The sequence below is a fragment of the Cyclopterus lumpus genome, chromosome 14 (assembly GCF_009769545.1).
Source record: "Cyclopterus lumpus isolate fCycLum1 chromosome 14, fCycLum1.pri, whole genome shotgun sequence".
Taxonomy (NCBI): Eukaryota; Metazoa; Chordata; class Actinopteri; order Perciformes; family Cyclopteridae; genus Cyclopterus; species Cyclopterus lumpus.
Genome location: NC_046979.1, coordinates 18415991 through 18433893, shown reverse-complemented (window position 1 = coordinate 18433893; position 17903 = coordinate 18415991). Strand labels below are relative to the sequence as shown.

The 17903-nt window shown below is 43.4% G+C and overlaps 2 protein-coding genes across 10 annotated transcripts in view; one reads left to right on the top strand and one right to left on the bottom strand.

Annotated features, from left to right (window-relative positions):
* Window positions 1-1588: 1588 nt before the first annotated feature.
* hpda (4-hydroxyphenylpyruvate dioxygenase a) lies at window positions 1589-9052 on the bottom strand. The gene is made up of 14 exons (XM_034550310.1): window positions 9035-9052; window positions 8165-8191; window positions 7832-7894; window positions 7081-7185; window positions 6923-6965; window positions 6755-6837; window positions 6122-6211; window positions 5927-6033; window positions 5748-5825; window positions 5334-5496; window positions 3029-3100; window positions 2806-2928; window positions 2614-2730; window positions 1589-1874 (listed from the first exon to the last, which is right to left on the bottom strand). The coding sequence occupies exons 4-14, from the start codon at window positions 7159-7161 to the stop codon at window positions 1761-1763; spliced, it is 1071 nt and encodes a 356-aa protein (XP_034406201.1). The 5' UTR covers window positions 7162-7185; window positions 7832-7894; window positions 8165-8191; window positions 9035-9052; the 3' UTR covers window positions 1589-1760.
* A 789-nt stretch (window positions 9053-9841) lies between these two features.
* The window catches only part of mtmr4 (myotubularin related protein 4), a 30897-nt gene continuing 22835 nt past the window's right edge, over window positions 9842-17903 (top strand). For 2 of the 9 annotated variants that reach the window (XM_034549785.1, XM_034549787.1), the window contains exons 1-3: window positions 9933-10364; window positions 10633-10696; window positions 12760-12860. In XM_034549785.1, coding sequence (XP_034405676.1) covers window positions 10645-10696; window positions 12760-12860 — 153 coding nt within the window. In that variant the 5' untranslated portion in view covers window positions 9933-10364; window positions 10633-10644. The other 7 variants (XM_034549783.1, XM_034549784.1, XM_034549786.1 and 4 more) reach the window with 7 other exon arrangements.

The following is a 17903-nucleotide window of genomic DNA, read 5'->3' as shown; positions in this document are numbered from 1 at the left end:
TTTATAATAAAACAAGAACTACATAAAACATATAGTATTGATTTATTTTTATTTTTAAGCCCAGAACCAGAATTTCTGATGCGATTTCATCCTGTTCAAGATCTTTCTCTTTGTGTTGTTTTTTTGTGTTTGTTTTGTTATGTTTTCCAAGAATAATGAGCTGGAACTGCCTTTTTCTATGAGTACAAACAAATCCCTCCAGAACTTTAAGGGATATGTCAGTATATTTTGGATATTTTGTGTACAAAACGAGAACAAAAAACAAACAAAACAGAAATGAAATAGTGTTGTATTTTATATATAATAGAACATTTCAATATAGTGACATGTCACTAATATATTTATTTACTAATATATTTATCCATTTTGTCCAGGTTTGAAAGAGTGGTTTCTGTATAGACTGAATGTTTCTATATGGAAACTGACCAGTGCCATCACAGATGTATCAACCTGTCTTCATTCCAATTATATGCAAATAAATTATTTTGAAATAAAACCTGTGTGCAGAATACTTTTGTTTTGTTTGTGCAGGAGAAACCAGAGACATGTGTTGTGTTTGAGGAATAGTTCACACAAAGTTACCCCACATAGTTTGATATCTGATATCTTTGTACAGCTTTAAAAATGAAATCATGGTAAATAGAACCAGTGTTGTCGTGCTTTTGGTCTCAACACCACATTGTGAAGTCTCGCTCTTGAATCGGTGTCGAGACTGCGAGGATATCAGTCGGAATGTTCTTCTTTTTACATCAATACTGTGATTGCTTATAGAAAACAAAGGAATATTCCCACACTGAAAATCCACTTGCAGAAAGTATTTTTATTATTCTATCAAGACATGTTTTCGTGGCTAACTTATTCTTACACACATATTTTTTTTTTATGGGTATGTGGACCTTTCAGTTCAAATGTTCCACATTTGATCGTCGGTGCGTCGTGCAGTGTGTGTGTGTGTGTTTAGGCGGCCTTGACGACAACACTGAACACAACACATACCGAGTATATTTGACATCAGTTTGAAAGTTTGTGTGTGAATTGCAGCTTCCAGGACTCCCTCATGCTTCTGGATCTGAAAGTACCCATTGAAATATTGTTGTTTTCCTCAGTGAGTGTGAGAGCGACTTTGAAGTAAGAATCAACCAATGACATCTTACATATGAATGAATTATGAAATAGCTTCTTACAAGTTTGGAAGGATTATAACCAAACCCCTGTGGTGGTCGGCTTGATATTTGATATGCAGAATTTTACCCAAAAACCAAAAGATTAACACTCAACAACAACATAAGTGAACAGTTGTTGTCCCGACCCACAATGCCGTTGGAGGGTTTTGCACCATTCAGCAACAAGCGCGTCGCTGTGGAGGAGCTGGGACTTTTCTAATCATTTGATCTAAAAAATTAAATAGAAATTAAACCGTGACTGACATGGAGCCGAGCAGATTTCAGTCGTATATTTCAGTAACAAGGATTCATTTAAAACAAGTAGCCGTTTTGTTGTTTTGGTAAATAACTTAATTCACTTTCTTGCCGACAGTGAGATGAAAGCGAATTATTATTCTTTTTTTCACTTTAAAATTTTTTTTATTCAGTCGTACGGAATACGGAATGTAAACAACTTATAAGCACATCGAACAGCACTTGCAGGTCGTCACGTGCAGATGTCCGGCGCGTGTTTGATATCCGGTGTGGTTAATTGCCCCTGAAGTGCACAGCCGTATACAACAGGCCGAGTGTGGCGTGGCAGCAGCAGACCGGGGTTCAGTGGAAGGCTTCGTCCTGCCCTGAGGGTGTCAGCACAGTGAGGTTGCCCCGGGCCTCCTGGTCCTTCTCAATGGCCTCAAAGAGAGACTTGAAATTTCCTGCCCCAAAGCCCTGGAGGGAGAATAAGCACAGACACACACACACACACACACACACACACAGATGGCTAATTACTCGAAGATCTACCGTCTACTGTGTCATTTGTTATGGCCCCGGGGGTCCTCTCTCAGTCATCGTCCGGGGCGTTAACAAAATGAAAAGAAGAAGGAAAAAAAAAAAAAACTTTTGATGTGGGATCACGACAGATAAATATTCTCGAAGGGTTCAAACACCCACTCCGCTCTGACGGGCGGCTGCAGCGCTCCACCGGGGGCTCGCACATTAATCGTGTCGACATTCTCACAGAGGAGCAAAAGATCAAGTGTTGGTGGCTCTGAGAGATTCTTTGCTGCGATTTTCGGAATCAGACTCTCACTTTCCTGCGTTGCATGCACATCTGTGGGCTGAGTGAAATGTTGCGGGGGGGGGGGGGGGGGGGGGGGGGGGGGGGGGGGACAAGATGTGCCTGTTCTGACAAGCAGGCCGGGTAGTTGGTGTTATAAATGGAGTGCCACAGGGTGCAACCCCATCCAGCAGGGAGCCTTTTAATCTGTACGTGTGATAGATGTACTGATCTTTCACCAGTGGGCGACTGTTCACACTGGGTGGGAGCTGCAGGCAGGTGTTCAGGCGGCTCCGCCTCGCCTTCTAAAAGTTAAGAAACAGGACTACAGGCCAGTGGATCCCACCACGAACACACAACCCGTCGCCCTCAGTTATACCAGCTATCCCAGCGGTGTGTGGCACTCACAGAGTGGTTGTTCCGCTGAATGACCTCCAGGAAAAGGGTCGGTCTGTCCTGCACGGGTTTGGTGAAGATTTGAAGAAGGTAGCCCTTGTCATCAAAATCGACGAGGATTTTCAATTCCTTAAAAGGAAACAGAAAGTGTGTTGTTTCGACAGAAGATACAAATCATTTCAGGCTTGTTGTTTGCCTCCTCACCTGTAAACGGTCGAGGTCCTCCTCCACCTTGATCTTGGCGGTTTTAAGGTTCTCCCGCAGTGAGCTGTAGTAAATGTCGGGCGCTGCGAGGAACTCCATCCCCCGGGCGCGCAGGTTCACTACCTGAGTTAAGACAAAGGAAAAAGAAGCAGGATCTGAAACGTGCCTTTACTTGCAGATGTGTGGGGGTTGTGTGAAGACGGCGTTTGTGGATTAAACTCACTGCTTGGATAATGTTTGATGTGTTGAGGGCGATGTGCTGAACACCTGGTCCCCCGTTGTAGTCCACGTATTCCTGTGAAGACGGAGAAGCAGAACGTACACGGTGGCTGTAAACCAGGAGCTGTTTGAACAGATTTACCAAATTGCACAACTTTTCCTAAAGCTGCCAGGGACCCTGAAGCTGTGACGACCCACTGTGACTACCCACTGTGACGACCCACTGTGACCCACTGTGACTACCCACTGTGACGACCCACTGTGACGACCCACTGTGACGACCCACTGTGACCCACTGTGACTACCCACTGTGACGACCCACTGTGACGACCCACTGTGACCCACTGTGATTACCCACTGTGACCCACTGTGACTACCCACTGTGACGACCCACTGTGACCCACTGTAACCCACTGTGATTACCCACTGTGACCCACTGTGACCCACTTTGACGACCCACTGTGACCCACTGTGATTACCCACTGTGATGACCCACTGTGACTACCCACTGTGACCCACTGTGATGACCCACTGTGACTACCCACTGTGATCCACTGTGACTACCCACTGTGACCCACTGTGACTACCCACTGTGACTACCCACTGTGACTACCCACTGTAACCCACTGTGACTACCCACTGTGACCCACTTTGACTACCCACTATGACTACCCACTGTGACCCACTGTGATTACCCACTGTGATGACCCACTGTGACTACCCACTGTGACCCACTGTGATGACCCACTGTGACTACCCACTGTGATCCACTGTGACTACCCACTGTGACCCACTGTGACTACCCACTGTGACCCACTGTGATCCACTGTGACTACCCACTATAACCCACTGTGACTACCCACTATGATTACTCACTGTGATCCACTGTGACTACCCACTGTGACTACCCACTGTGACCCACTGTGATCCACTGTGACTACCCACTGTGACCCACTGTGACTACCCACTGTGACCCACTGTGACCCACTGTGACTACCCACTATAACCCACTGTGACTACCCACTATGATTACTCACTGTGATCCACTGTGACTACCCACTGTGACTACCCACTGTGACCCACTGTGACCCACTGTGACTACCCACTGTGACCCACTATGACCCACTTTGACTACCCACTGTGACTACCCACTGTGACCCACTGTGACTACCCACTGTGACCCACTGTGACTACCCACTGTGACCCACTGTGACCCACTGTGACTACCCACTGTGACCCACTTTGACGACCCACTGTGACCCACTGTGACTACCCACTGTAACCCACTGTGACTACCCACTGTGACCCACTGTGACTACCCACTGTGACCCACTTTGACGACCCACTGTGACTACCCACTGTGATTACCCACTGTGATGACCCACTGTGACTACCCACTGTGACCCACTTTGACTACCCACTGTGACCCACTGTGACTACCCACTGTGACCCACTGTGACTACCCACTATAACCCACTGTGATTACTCACTGTGACCCACTGTGACCCACTGTGACTACCCACTGTGACCCACAGTGACTACCCACTATAACCCACTGTGACTACCCACTATAACCCACTGTGACTACCCACTGTAACCCACTGTGATTACCCACTGTGACTACCCACTGTGACCCACTGTGACTACCCACTGTGACTACCCACTGTGACTACCCACTGTAACCCACTGTGATTACCCACTGTGACCCATTGTGACTACCCACTGTGACTACCCACTGTGACTACCCACTGTGACCCACTGTGACTACCCACTGTAACCCACTGTGACTACCCACTGTGACTACCCACTGTGACTACCCACTGTAACCCACTGTGATTACCCACTGTGACCCACTGTGACTACCCACTGTGACTACCCACTGTGACCCACTGTGATTACCCACTGTGACTACCCACTGTAACCCACTGTGATTACCCACTGTGACTACCCACTGTGACTACCCACTGTAACCCACTGTGACTACCCACTGTGACTACCCACTGTGACCCACTGTGACTACCCACTGTAACCCACTGTGATTACCCACTGTGATTACCCACTGTGACTACCCACTGTGACCCACTGTGACCCACTGTGACTACCCACTGTGACCCACTGTGACTACCCACTGTGAATACCCACTGTAACCCACTGTGACTACCCACTGTGACTACCCACTGTGACCCACTGTGACTACCCACTGAGACCCATTGTGATTAACCACTGTGATTAATTAACCATTGTTATTACCCACTGTGATTACCCACAGTGACTACCCACTGTGATCAACCACAACACTGTGAATTCACCTGGATTTGTGATAGTTTCTTCCCCCTTGCAGGTTCGTTGATGGGCATCTTGATGGTCTCTTCATAGTTGGTCACCACTATAGACCTCAGTGAACTGTACTGCGTGTGGACTTGCTTATCGTCTATTGACCAGAACCGATGGAACAGCAAACAATTCTGGTACCTGGAATTTGGAGAACAAAACTAATTTGATAAGCTCAATGAATACCACTTTTTCTCTATTATTGCATTATTTTGTTGTACTTTTTCAATATATAGACTAGGTATAGAGTCATGATGAACTGGAGCCCGCTTGTGAATATCTGCACTAACATTACCCACTGTGTCAGAGGTGGCATGGTGTGTGTTTACTTGTACTTTTGCCCCCTCTGTCTGCTGTGCACGCCGTGTGTACGTGCGCTCATACGGCCTTACCAGTCTGAAATTGGTACCATGTGATCATCTGGCTGGTTTCCCACCATGTGATCAATGAAGTTTAAACCTCCCGGTGGACTTCAAAGGAAAGAAGAAACAACAAAAATGACATTGAAGTTCTGGGGGGGGAAAACAATTGAGAATACCTCGTTGTTATTTTGGGAATGTGGGAGACTCACAGTGTGGCTAACAGAGGATCCCTGAACAGAGGCTCTTTGTAGCCCGGCAGGAAAAGGCCTTTGTAGGGAGTGAGGTACTCAATGAGTGTGTGCGTTGTATCTCCATACTGAGGAGAAAACATCAACACATTATTCTTCCTTCCCACTTGTATGCGTGTATTCACGTGAGGCAAATGTGCGTCACTCTGTACGTACCGTTTGAACCACCGCATACTTGACCCTCCCATGGCTGTCCTGCTCCTCCCAGGGCTCCCTGACAATTACAGCTCCTCGCTCTTTGGCTGTCTGTCAGTAGAGTTGTTTTGAGATCAGTTGGGAGGCACAGCTTCACAGTTTCTATTCTTTCAGCCTGAAGGCAGCTCCTAGAGCCCTCCAGTGGCTGAAGACAGATTATCTCCCTCTATGTGCTGTGATGGACTTGTATCTTAAATGAGGCTAATGTGGATTTCTGTGTAAAGTCAGAGGTCATTCTGTCTCTATGTGCCCACCTGATGGTCAACAGAGAGCATTGATCAGAACCTCCACTCTGACCTTGAGGAAAAGAGGTTAAATGAGGCGCTAAACTTTAAAGCTGCACTGTCAACACCGTCATGTTTGCCCCTGTTTCAGCACACACTAAGTACACCGCACATAGTATGATAATACAAATCTGGTTCAGTTTATTCCTTGAATTTGAAACAGAATTGCAGCACTGTATTTAAACACAGAGCTTTCTAAAAATGTAATTAATGTTAACTTTGTAATTTTCCAAAAGTAAAGTAGTTTAAAGCCATAACTGAGGCCAACTCTTGCAAGTGAACATCCGGTCGTATTCTTCCTCATTGTTACCTTAATTAAGAAGTCGCAGTCCTCCACCTGAAAGGCGATGTCTTTGACTCCGTCGCCATGCTTAATCAAGTGTTCTCCCATCTCTGAGGGAAAATAACACAATGTTGACATGCAGACATACAGCATGTCTTTATCTTTCATAAAGACACATGGATTGAGAAAACTTGCCTTTATTTCCAGGATTTAGTGGAGATTCGAACACAAATAGTATCTGTGATAAGAGAGGGGGGTTGGAGAGGATAATTGATCGTGGATATACGGATATACAGTATATATATTTATATATATGTATATATTCATTCAGCACAAGATGTCTGACCGCATACCTTGTCCTGTCTGATGACATGAGAGACCATCTCTCGGCTGCCAGTCTCCAAACCCTTATAGGCAAAAGCCTCGAAGCCCATCTTATCACTGTAGAACGAGACTGCCTGCAAAATAACAGTTTTGTTTGAAGTATGTCAAAAGATTGTAAAAAAGAAAAAAAGTCCATTATATACAAAATAAGTATACAAAATAAACAAAAACCAAAGATATGAAGTTTATTATTATTTTATAGGACAGAGAAAAGGGCCAAATCTCAAAACGATATAAGTTTTCTATTTTTACACAAAGAACATGGTTGTGGATACATTTTCTGCCGACTCATGACTTGTTTTGTTTTTTATTTCTTTTGTACAGAAAGTAAAGAAGCTGGAGGTTTCAGATGCCACGGTTGAAACAACTCATGGATATTTTAACTGTATATGAAGAGTAAATAAACCTTTATTATTATGTAACTTGCAGTTGGAACTGGAACACAGGGACTTATATTATATATATATATATATATATATATATATATATATATATATATATATATATATATATTAACCAGTAAAAAGTATGAATGAAAAGCATGATGAAGACTCGAAATGCTCACACATGGACAAGAATTGGATGTGCTTCGACTGGTGCTGAACTCAATCAATAAAGGATATATTAAGGATATATTATTATTATTATTATTATTATTATTATTAACTCATGAACCAGAAAAGTAAACGGCTGGTCGTATGTCAGCGTTTGGACACTGACCTGTTTGGCATTGCCGACCCAGAAGGTGACATGATGAAACTTGACAAACCTTCCCCTTGTGTGCTAAAAGGCAAAATAGAAGAATTACGTTGGCTGCAAGTAAAAAATTAAACAAAGTGTTCAACAGTCGATAGACTCCTACGGGTATAAAAAACCCAACTAAATGAACTAAATGCTTTAGTTTTGTACACATTAAAAGATCAGTTCAACCAAAGGCTTGTATTGAAAGCTCACGTGAGCTGTAGGTTTAGAATGATTCAGAGCTGACAGTACTGCTCACACACATCAAACTACATCACAGACGTCCATCATCAAAGGCAGCTTTAATCTTACCTTCTCTCCTTTATCTGTGTAGCTTGTCTAAAAAAAGAGAGAAAAAAGAGAGGCATCATTACGACTTAATTCTCAAGTGCACAGACTAAACTACACCCAATAGATATCTTTTTTTTTTATCCACGGAAGATATAATTATCTCCCCCCCACTGAGAGCACCTGCTCTTCATAATTGAGTCTCTCACCATGCTGTGTTTGTAGACGGGCCACAGTTCAGAGACAAGAAATATGAAAATCAGTGCCTGGCCCTTTGGATAAGTAGTGACTGGATGACCAACTGTGATTGGTCCTTTGGGATCTACACCCACCCGTCCGCCTCCTGCTGCACTTTAGCGAACAAGTTCAACAGTAGAAGTGTTGTCATCTCTCCCGAGTCCAGTCTCCTATCAGTACTCAGGGCCTCAGTCGGCATAGGACTTATAATGAGTAGATTCTGCACTCCACTCTAGTGTGGGATATTGTGTGACTCAATACAATCTGAAACAAAAGGATGCATGCAGAATGTATGGAGCTGAACTGGAAGCGCGCACTAAGTCAAAATGCAGTGAGACAATCCTGCATAATCCTATTCTACACCAGTTCCTCTGAGATCCCTCTCTTGTTTTGCACCACTAGAGGGTGCAATATGGCCTGATTTAAACAGAAACACATACGCAATCATGTACTACAAAATCAGTAAGTAAATTCAGAAATCACTACTGGTAAAATAACTGATTTGAAATAATTCATCACAGTATTATTATTCTGAGTGCATATATCATATATCGAGACCCGATCATTTATTTTTCACAAGGACACACAAATTCACTTAAGGATAAAAACAAAATGTATTAATTCTTGTTTTCAGTGCACCCTGCATCGTCACAGTACCTGGAATTGACAGCAAAGTGTGCATCACGTCTTTGAGTTTGGCTGTTGACTGGCAATGGAGAGCATGCGAGTTCAGGTCCAGGCTGATGAACAAAAATAGTGTCCGGCCCCAGCTACAGTGCTGTAAAGTGCCTGGGCTTTTAAGTTGAAATGAAAAAATATATATCAATGATTGATAGTCTATGTTTAAAAAAAAGAAGTATTTATCAATTAATTGTTTTGTCCATTAAATGTCACAACAGTCATAATATTCCCACCACTCGTTTTCAGAGTCTAACTTTCAGATCCAAACACCAATATATTCAATTTAGAACAGAACATAGAGGGGAAACGACACATTTGAGAAGCTGGAACCAGATAATAGTTGGTAGTTTTGTTTGGCAAATGAGATGACATTTTCTAAAATGAATGACCTTCTCTCTTTTACTTTTGATCCCACTACCACTATCTTCGGAACGTTTTATAGATCATTGACATCCATAGCTCAACGAATTGTCAAAGCTGTCTTTACAGTTGGTGAAAAATGAAACCAAAATCTTTTATTGTTTAAAATATTTGAAAACACTGCGGGACTGTGACTGATATAGCGGTGCGTGGTTGTGCGCACGTACCTTGTGTTTGTGTGTATCCAGTTTGTGCCGCGCTGTGATTTTCTATTGGTGCGCTCCGGAAGCTTTGCATGCACCTGATTGGCTCTGCTGTGGGTGTGTGCGAGTCACTGTCTTGACTGTTGTCAATCTTAATTGGCCCGGACACAATCTGCGGCGCTATTGGTCTATAATGTTCAGTGTTGTTCTTGGCTATTGGCTCGCGCCTTTGTCATCGCAGAAGAATGCGGAAGTCGTGTCGTCTACTGAGTCACCGTTGTGTCAGCTGATTCTTTCAGAGTAAGTAACTCGATTTATTTTTCAAAACGAAGTAACTTCCATGTGATGTATTGCGTGCGACATGCTCCAATGCTGTCACATGTGTGTCGGACGTGTGCACCTTGAGCCGCGTTGTCGTTTTCTGTTGGTTAAAGAGCGAATATTACATCCGGTATCCGGCAGCTAGCAGGATGCTAACGTTAGCAAACACCGCGCGCACACACACACACACACGCACGCACACACACTTTCGGTTTGTCAACCAGTTGCCTCCAAAGGCAGTGGCAGCCTGGAGCGAGGCTGTCGTCCACTTTCACTTTCACCTTCCACGTCTTTAAACTTTAGCCTCGTCGTTCACACCTGTTGTGTGTCACCAGTCAACCACAGCACCTGTTATTCGGCTCTGGGGACTGTCTCACCGGCAATGCGCGGCACTTCCAGTTACATCTGTGTTTTGGGAAGAGGTAGGTAGTCTCACTTGGAAGCCCCCACTGGACATTTATTTTAAATTGTTTTAATCCTACCCTCATGGAGATTATAATGTTCCGAATATTGTAGTGTGAGAGGCTGCTGCTGCTGTTATTTGGAGAAATATTTCTAATAATTAATAAAAGTGTAATCACATCTAGTATGTTGTCCAATCCATTTATAAGTGTAGTTGGAAAAAGCTGATTGTTAAGAGCCTTGACTTCAGTTGTGTACATCAGACTTATATCTCCATATCTATTCAAGAGATGTCCTCCGATGATGACCTCAAAGGATGGAGAAATGTATGCAGTGACCCTGAACTCACCAGGTCAGCTCTTCCAAACCACATGTTGGACATTGTCTCCTAAAACTGTGACCAAACTTTCTAAACTGCCGAAACTTTATGTTTATGTTCAAGCCCTTAGCTGGGTCCACAGTATTCAAAGTCACGCAAGTGACACTCAATGTATTTTCAGAATAGCATTATTCTTTGACCATTAGCTTTTTGCGAGATTTGTATTTTATTTTGTTGAGACAAAATATTTGGACAGCTCTCGTTCGGGAGAGCATATCTTTTGAGATTATTGTCGTTATATTCAATGCAAATGAGACACTGTTTTGTAGAAAAACAATGAAAAACCTCTCAAAGTAATCATAATCATATAGTCACTGCTAGCATGGAAATGTTTCAAACAATATCTACTCCCAGAACCGATATTGATGGATATCATTGTGAGCAGATGGCAGTGGGGGATGTTTCTCGAAATGATTTTGATGAATCCACAAGGCTGTAAAAGTTGGTTGTTAAATGTGTTATTTGTTGAATGAATGAATGTACAGTACACGGCAGCAGCAATGGCGGTGTATCTGAAGGCAGGACTTGACATGCACAAGTATGCGTGTGTGTGGCAGTCTTGGGCGTCATTTGTTTGAGGAATAAATGTTGCTGGGTGATAGATTAATAAAGTGCACTAAGTGCGTGGCGAACATGCAGAATTGCTTGCTGATACCACTTTAGAGCTGCCCAGCTTTTTAGTCTCTTTTGGCTTATTGTTTTGGTCTCGTAGTCCACAAAAGTACCATGTGATTCAAACGGTAGCAAGGCGCCTGTTTATAGCCAACAAGCTCTCATGAACCCACAGTACCCCAATGGTATGTCAGCTTGCTGTTCGGTTCTCTGGCCCCCCAAGTGGCCAAATAAGCAGTTAATGCAGCTTTAAAGGGCTCCTTGCTATTTTTACTTGGTCACTTCTCTGCAAAATGTGTGTTTGTTACACAACTTGACACCACTTTTTAAAATTGTTTGACACTACTCCTTTGTAGGTAACTCACATTGCGTTGAGTGTGATATTGTACCTTTTAAAAAATATATATATATATTTAAAAACAATTCCATGACTGGTTGCCTACATGTGGTGGTTTCTGTTTTCATGGCTGATCCCTTTTGATCAAATGAGTCATGGTGGAGGTGAGTGAAATGTAGAGTGTCCCTTGTACCATGGTTTCTTTGAGAAGCCTGGCACCTCATGAGTGGGAGGGAGAAGGGTAAGCAATAGAGACCGAGGGAGGGAGGGAGGGAGGGAGGTTTGTCATGGACTGGATTACAACCAGTGTGTGTTTGGGAGACGGAGACTACTGCCACTTTGCAAGGCATTGAGCTTTAATTCAACCTTTTTAAAAGCACAGGTTCAGCACCTTCAACAGGTAAGAGAAGACCACTTTGGGAACAGTCGCATTTGTGAGTTGAGAGTAGTTTTTGACTCTTTTTTTTGTGGAGCTGTGTGCAAAAGGGGGGTGTGTCTGGGGAAAGTCTCGGGAAGTAAGACGAGAGCACTAAACAGCGAGGACTTTGATCCAGTTTCAAGTTGTCCGTAGTAGTTTAAGCCGAGTCCTAAACACAAAGTGAACGCCAGGTCCATGTTTTGTCCAGCTGTCTGCGGGTTGTCTCGTGTTAAACATACGCGGAGCTTCCGGACCGTGCGTGTGCGTGTGCTTGTGTATCAGAGTTGTGGAGTTCCGGAGTCTTTCCCGTCGGGTCAGCTCGAGGCAGCTGGTCCCCTCCAAGGTTTCCACATCACACACGCGCCTGCACGTCTGTCTGCAGGACTGCATGTGTGGAGTGTTTACATTGACTTGCCCTGATTTGTGAAGAGTACTCCTTGTACCAGACGAGCCTGTTCTCACCCCCTGTGCACCACACACACCTCTTGAGAGCATGCATTTGAGAAGTGTGTTGAACAATAGAATGTAAAGTGCATCCATACTCCCCGCCTTTCCACAATAAGATATGTTCTGAGTACAGTATACAGACCAAGGAAGGTTGGTTTTGTCATCCAGTTTGTGCAATCACACACACACTATCTGAAGTTGGTGTGTTTTCTATGTTGGCAGGAGCCATCGCTGGCACGGCAGAGCCCAGTAGACAGGAGGAGAGGGAGGGATCTGAAGAGGAGTGCCCAGACCAACTGTCTACAGCCCTGGCTGGCAGCATGGTGAGCCAGTCACACACACACATATATATATATATATATATATATATATATATATATATATATATATATATATATATATATATATATATATATATATATATATATATATATATATATATATAAACAAACAACAAAAACATGGCACAATGTCGATTGTTGTGAATGTGGTGCTTACCACCGGCTTTCAAGGTTAAATGGTATTTTTTCATGCACAATATTCTTACAAGCCTAAACAAAGCTCAAGGTTTTGAGATGTGTTAAACGACAGAATAAGCGACTTAAACTTGTATCTTCATTTTACTTGCCACGCACAGTTGCATGAGGATTTGAACAATATCCATTTTCTAATTCTAAGTGTTCTGCTCTTGTTTTTAAGTAAGAAAAAAAATCAACAACTCTTTATTGGATTGTGATGAACAAGACTAGTGATCAACATTGCTATAAAAAGGGGACAACTTTTCCATTTCCAAAGACGTTTTGTTCCATTCTTAATGTTGATGCCTCCTGCTCACTCATGGATTCCAACTATCACATGTGGCCATGTTTTGGAGCGGGAAGCCAGTGAGGGATCTTTTGGGGTCAACAAATACGCAAGTAATGGATAGAAATGTAGCCACAGTTGGCACTAAACGGGCATTTGTAGGAAACCAATTTGAGCAAATGAAAGTTGATCGTCTCCCCCTCAGCCCAGTAGTGGTTTCCTCAGCAGGGTTACGACTTTATTGCATTGTTTATTTTGTCCGGGAAGGTGCTCCTGCATCTGTCAGTGATGCCTAGCAGGTAACAGATGTTTGATGTAGCTCCCTGACTCCGCCTCCTATACCTCTCTCTCTCTCTATCGAAGTTCACGGTGAAATATCAGTGCATCGAGCAAAAGACACTGAACCCTCGACAAGCATGTGCAGTGACTGTCGTATTTGAACATGGACCTCAGCTGAATGACCAAAATGTGGAACAAAAGGCTTGTGCTGTATGCCAGTGTCCACCCAAGATGACGAGGCATCACTCTGCTTCACTTAAGTACTGAATCTGGATTTGTCTATTTCTACCGGCCGCCCTCTAGTGGATATTACTGTTTATTCAGCGCTTTAGCAAATCTGAGACTAAATGGCTTTTGTATTATGTAACACTACCATGAAAGTAATTGCTGCAAAAAAATATGAAGAAGTACTCGTGCTGCTTCAAGTTGCCTTAAGCACGGTTGTTTGCGTTCCTTCGGAAATGCTGAGTCTCAGATTTTGCACCATGCGAGACGATCAGCAGTTCGTCTAATGATGCTGCAGATGTGGGCCGTAGGGTTGTAATTACACTGAAGCATTTAAGATGCAAGATGCAAAGCTATTTATAGCTCTCAACTCCTCATTTTGAAAGAGCAATGCATGCTGTGCATTGCATTTGAAGGTAATTATTATTAAGTATATATGACAAGGGCTTGAAGACTATTTGACTCTTGGCTCAGTTTCTGAGAGGTTGAGACATGCACAGAGACACAGGTACTCTTATTTGATGTTAAATGTATATTCTTCTGCGAGTTTAGCATTAAATATTAAAAGTGCTGTATGTTGTACGTTTTGAAACCGATAGCATCATCAGAGAGCCCCCTGGTCACATGATGGCCTGTCCCTTTTTTTACTTTCTCAGTGAAAGCACAGTAAATGTACTTCAGCCAAGACACACGGGGCTTTAAGAGAGGGGGTGCTCTGACCAGATGAATGACAAATTCCTCTTGAAACTAATGGCCGCTGCTTTTGTGAGACAGAAATAGGAAGTGTAACAGGAGGATGTGTGTCCCAAGGTTCTGGTCAACTGGGTCCACAGAATGCCACCGTGGCCGGCTGCCCAGCTCTCTGCTTTTTTTTTTTGATGGGACACCCAGTCGAGCGCTGGGCTTAATTGATGGCTGATGAACAAATACTGTGCCCATCATGTCACATGAGAGGGGAGCGCAGACCGCCTCAGGTCCTGCTGTAAGTACACTCAACTGATGCCTGGTGTACTGACCGGAATATTTTTCTACATCACCGCAACAGGTGTGAAGTTAAATCCATGGAGATCACCAGCAAAACAATGCACAGACATCCGTTTTGTTTGTGCAACATGAATATGCAGTTATGTTTTAGAAATGTGGTAGAACTGTAGCATTTTTTTAAGTGTGTCGCCACAGCTAATGAGATTTCTATCTGTTAGGTTAGTTTCTCAGGTGGGATTGTGAGACCTTTGTTCCACAGGTAATATGACCACTTAAACCCGTCTTGCGAACCAGCCTTAACTTGCTTCCCAGCCTCCAAGCTTTTTCTTTCGCTTTTTCTTTCGAAATACTGGAAGTATTGAATTCATGCTGTCATCCAGTCATGCTGCCGTATTGTTAGCGGGATAATGCGAGCATGGACACTAGGACAAAGGTGTTTTACCCTGCCCACAGGGTGTTGTAATGCTACCTTGGTGGGGTTGTGGGAAACTCGTGAGGGAAGATCTGATGTGTCGTATGAACATAGGGGACACATCACATCATTGCATCATTTTTACAGACAAAATTATTATAATTAGTTGGGGAAAAACTTGTTTCTAGACTGCAGATTGAAGCATAGTTACGGAACATGTCTTATGGTTTTACATTGTAAAAGGCACCCAAAAATAACTGTATGCATTTACAGACACTTGAACGTGTACGTGCAAATACCTTTTGGAGTTTGACTGGCTCCATTTAGTCACCTGATGCCTCCTGCATTGTGCACGTCCTCTTCTGTGGCTGTGTGTCAACATATGGGCTGACACTCTGCGTTGGGGACTCGCTGCCCTCTTTTCCTAAAATAAAGACGGAGACGCAAGGCCAAATCTGGTGCTCACTTTTGTGGCCATTTCGAGCCGGGCGGGGTGGAGGGATTTTTAAGTTGTGTCTGAAATGTGGACCCACTTGACATTAGGCGTCAATATTCAGAAATTCCTCAAGTTTGCTTTCCAAAGGTCCAGTGTTAAACATGAAATAGTAAGTAAAGTGGATTTACGCAAAGCTAATCTCACTTCTCTTTAAACGTCTAACAAGTTGGCATAATATGGACATACATTAGACGGTAGAACCTTGTGCTGCTTGAGGCATGATGAATTGCACTCGTGTGCGGTATGACTTCCATCTCATCAGGTAAATGGACTCAGCGGCTATAAAATGCACTTCCACAAATCAAGCACGACCCTACAGAGATGTACTGTCATGTCACATGTTAAACCCGTGACCTGGTACATTATCCTAGAGCGGAATGACGAAGTGAAATAAAGCGCAACGCACGGCGCTCGAGCACATCATACCAGCTCATACTAAAACATCCTTACTAGCGTTTGTGAGTTATCAGGAGACAAATGCTTGTGTGAGCCGCCATATTGAGCGAGAGGCAGACGAACATACAGTGTCGAAGCTATGCCGGCTTCTCTGTCTTGTGATGTGTGACGTGTTTATTTCTTTGGCAATGTTGGATGTCTCAATCATTGGGATTGCAACCTCATCAAGTTTGAAAGTGCCGTGGGCTTTTCCGAAGTGAGACTAGACATAAAACTAATGATGACGTTTGTGAATTTGGATCTATCAAATCAGCCTGAAATGGCCATTTAAATTTTTTTTTTTTAAATGTAAATAGCCAACTTCAGTGTGGTTTATGGAGTAGAATAATCTAGAAATGAGGAATTGTATTGAGTGCAATGTGTTGATGGACATTTTCCCACTGGATGCCGTAAACATGTTCTGCTTGCAGTGGAACCCACGATTTCTGAAACTGAAGCAGCATAAGGGTTAAACAAAAACCTTTCCTACTCAAACTTAAAAATACATGCATGTATAGCGGGAAACCTAAACTGCCAAATCATTTCTCATCAAAAACTAATACAGTGGCATCTAGTTTCAATTTTAATCTACAGTAGCTGAAGGCTACAGTAGATTCTGTGCTCAGAGCAGCAGCTGATGGCATTGCAGGGAAAGGCTGTTGAATCAAACGCTTGCATGTCTTGTTGTATAATAATTCTCTTGTGATTTGTAACATTTATCCATACTGATTTTTTTTTTTCTTCCCGTTTCTGGGGACTCCCTGTGCTTGTTACGGTGGTATCTGTCTTTTAAATACAGCATAAACCTACATTTTCTAGATTCAGTATTAATATGCTTGTTGTGGGCCTGTGCATGCCCTGTTGCTCTGTAGCAGGGTTTTCCATCTTGCTGATGGCTGTAATTCTATGAACATCATAGATATCCTCTCCTGTGTAAATCAGAAACACTGTATAGGTGAATTATACAGAAATTCAAAGTTTGTAAGGATAGACATTATTCAGGAGCTAATGGCTCATTACATATGAAGCCAAAGGGTATGTTTATAGCAGATTCATGGTAAATTGTGCTACCTACTGCAAATGATAACCGTTGAGCTGTTATGCATTCAGTCTTTGTCAGCCTGGAGATGGAATATGCATTTACCAGTAGAACCAGTATGACAGCTCTTCAATGGACTTTTATTTCTGTCTTACTGACGATGGATGTCAAGGAGTGTCTCAAATCCAGGCTTAGGTAAACGTGTGCACCACCTCATTTTACAATGCTCAAATATCAGGTGCTCTTTACAAACAGGAATGACATCATAGACATGTATGAATGGCAGCAAGTTCCTCCCAAAGCAGTTGAAATGTGTCTGTTTAAGCTATATTTAGACCTTTTGATACTTCTGTTGCTACTGCCAAGTAAAAAAAAACGTATACTTTGTCTGGAGGGTTTCTTTACATAGAATACATCTTTACAATTGCAGCACCCCCTGTGAAAATCCCCTTGTCAAAAAATACATTTAGTGAATCCTTTTTATTAGCACTGCGTTGCGCATACAGCCTTCATGCTGCGTGTATACGTTATGCGTGTTACATAATGGGGGGTCATACAGCTGAAGGAGAGTGACTGTCACAACTCTGCCAGGGTTGGGGTGAGGGAGAGGGCTGTGTCGTTCCCCCCCCCCCCCCCCCCCCCCCCCCCCCCCCCCCCCCCCCCCCCCCCCCCCCACCCCCCCCCCCCCCCCC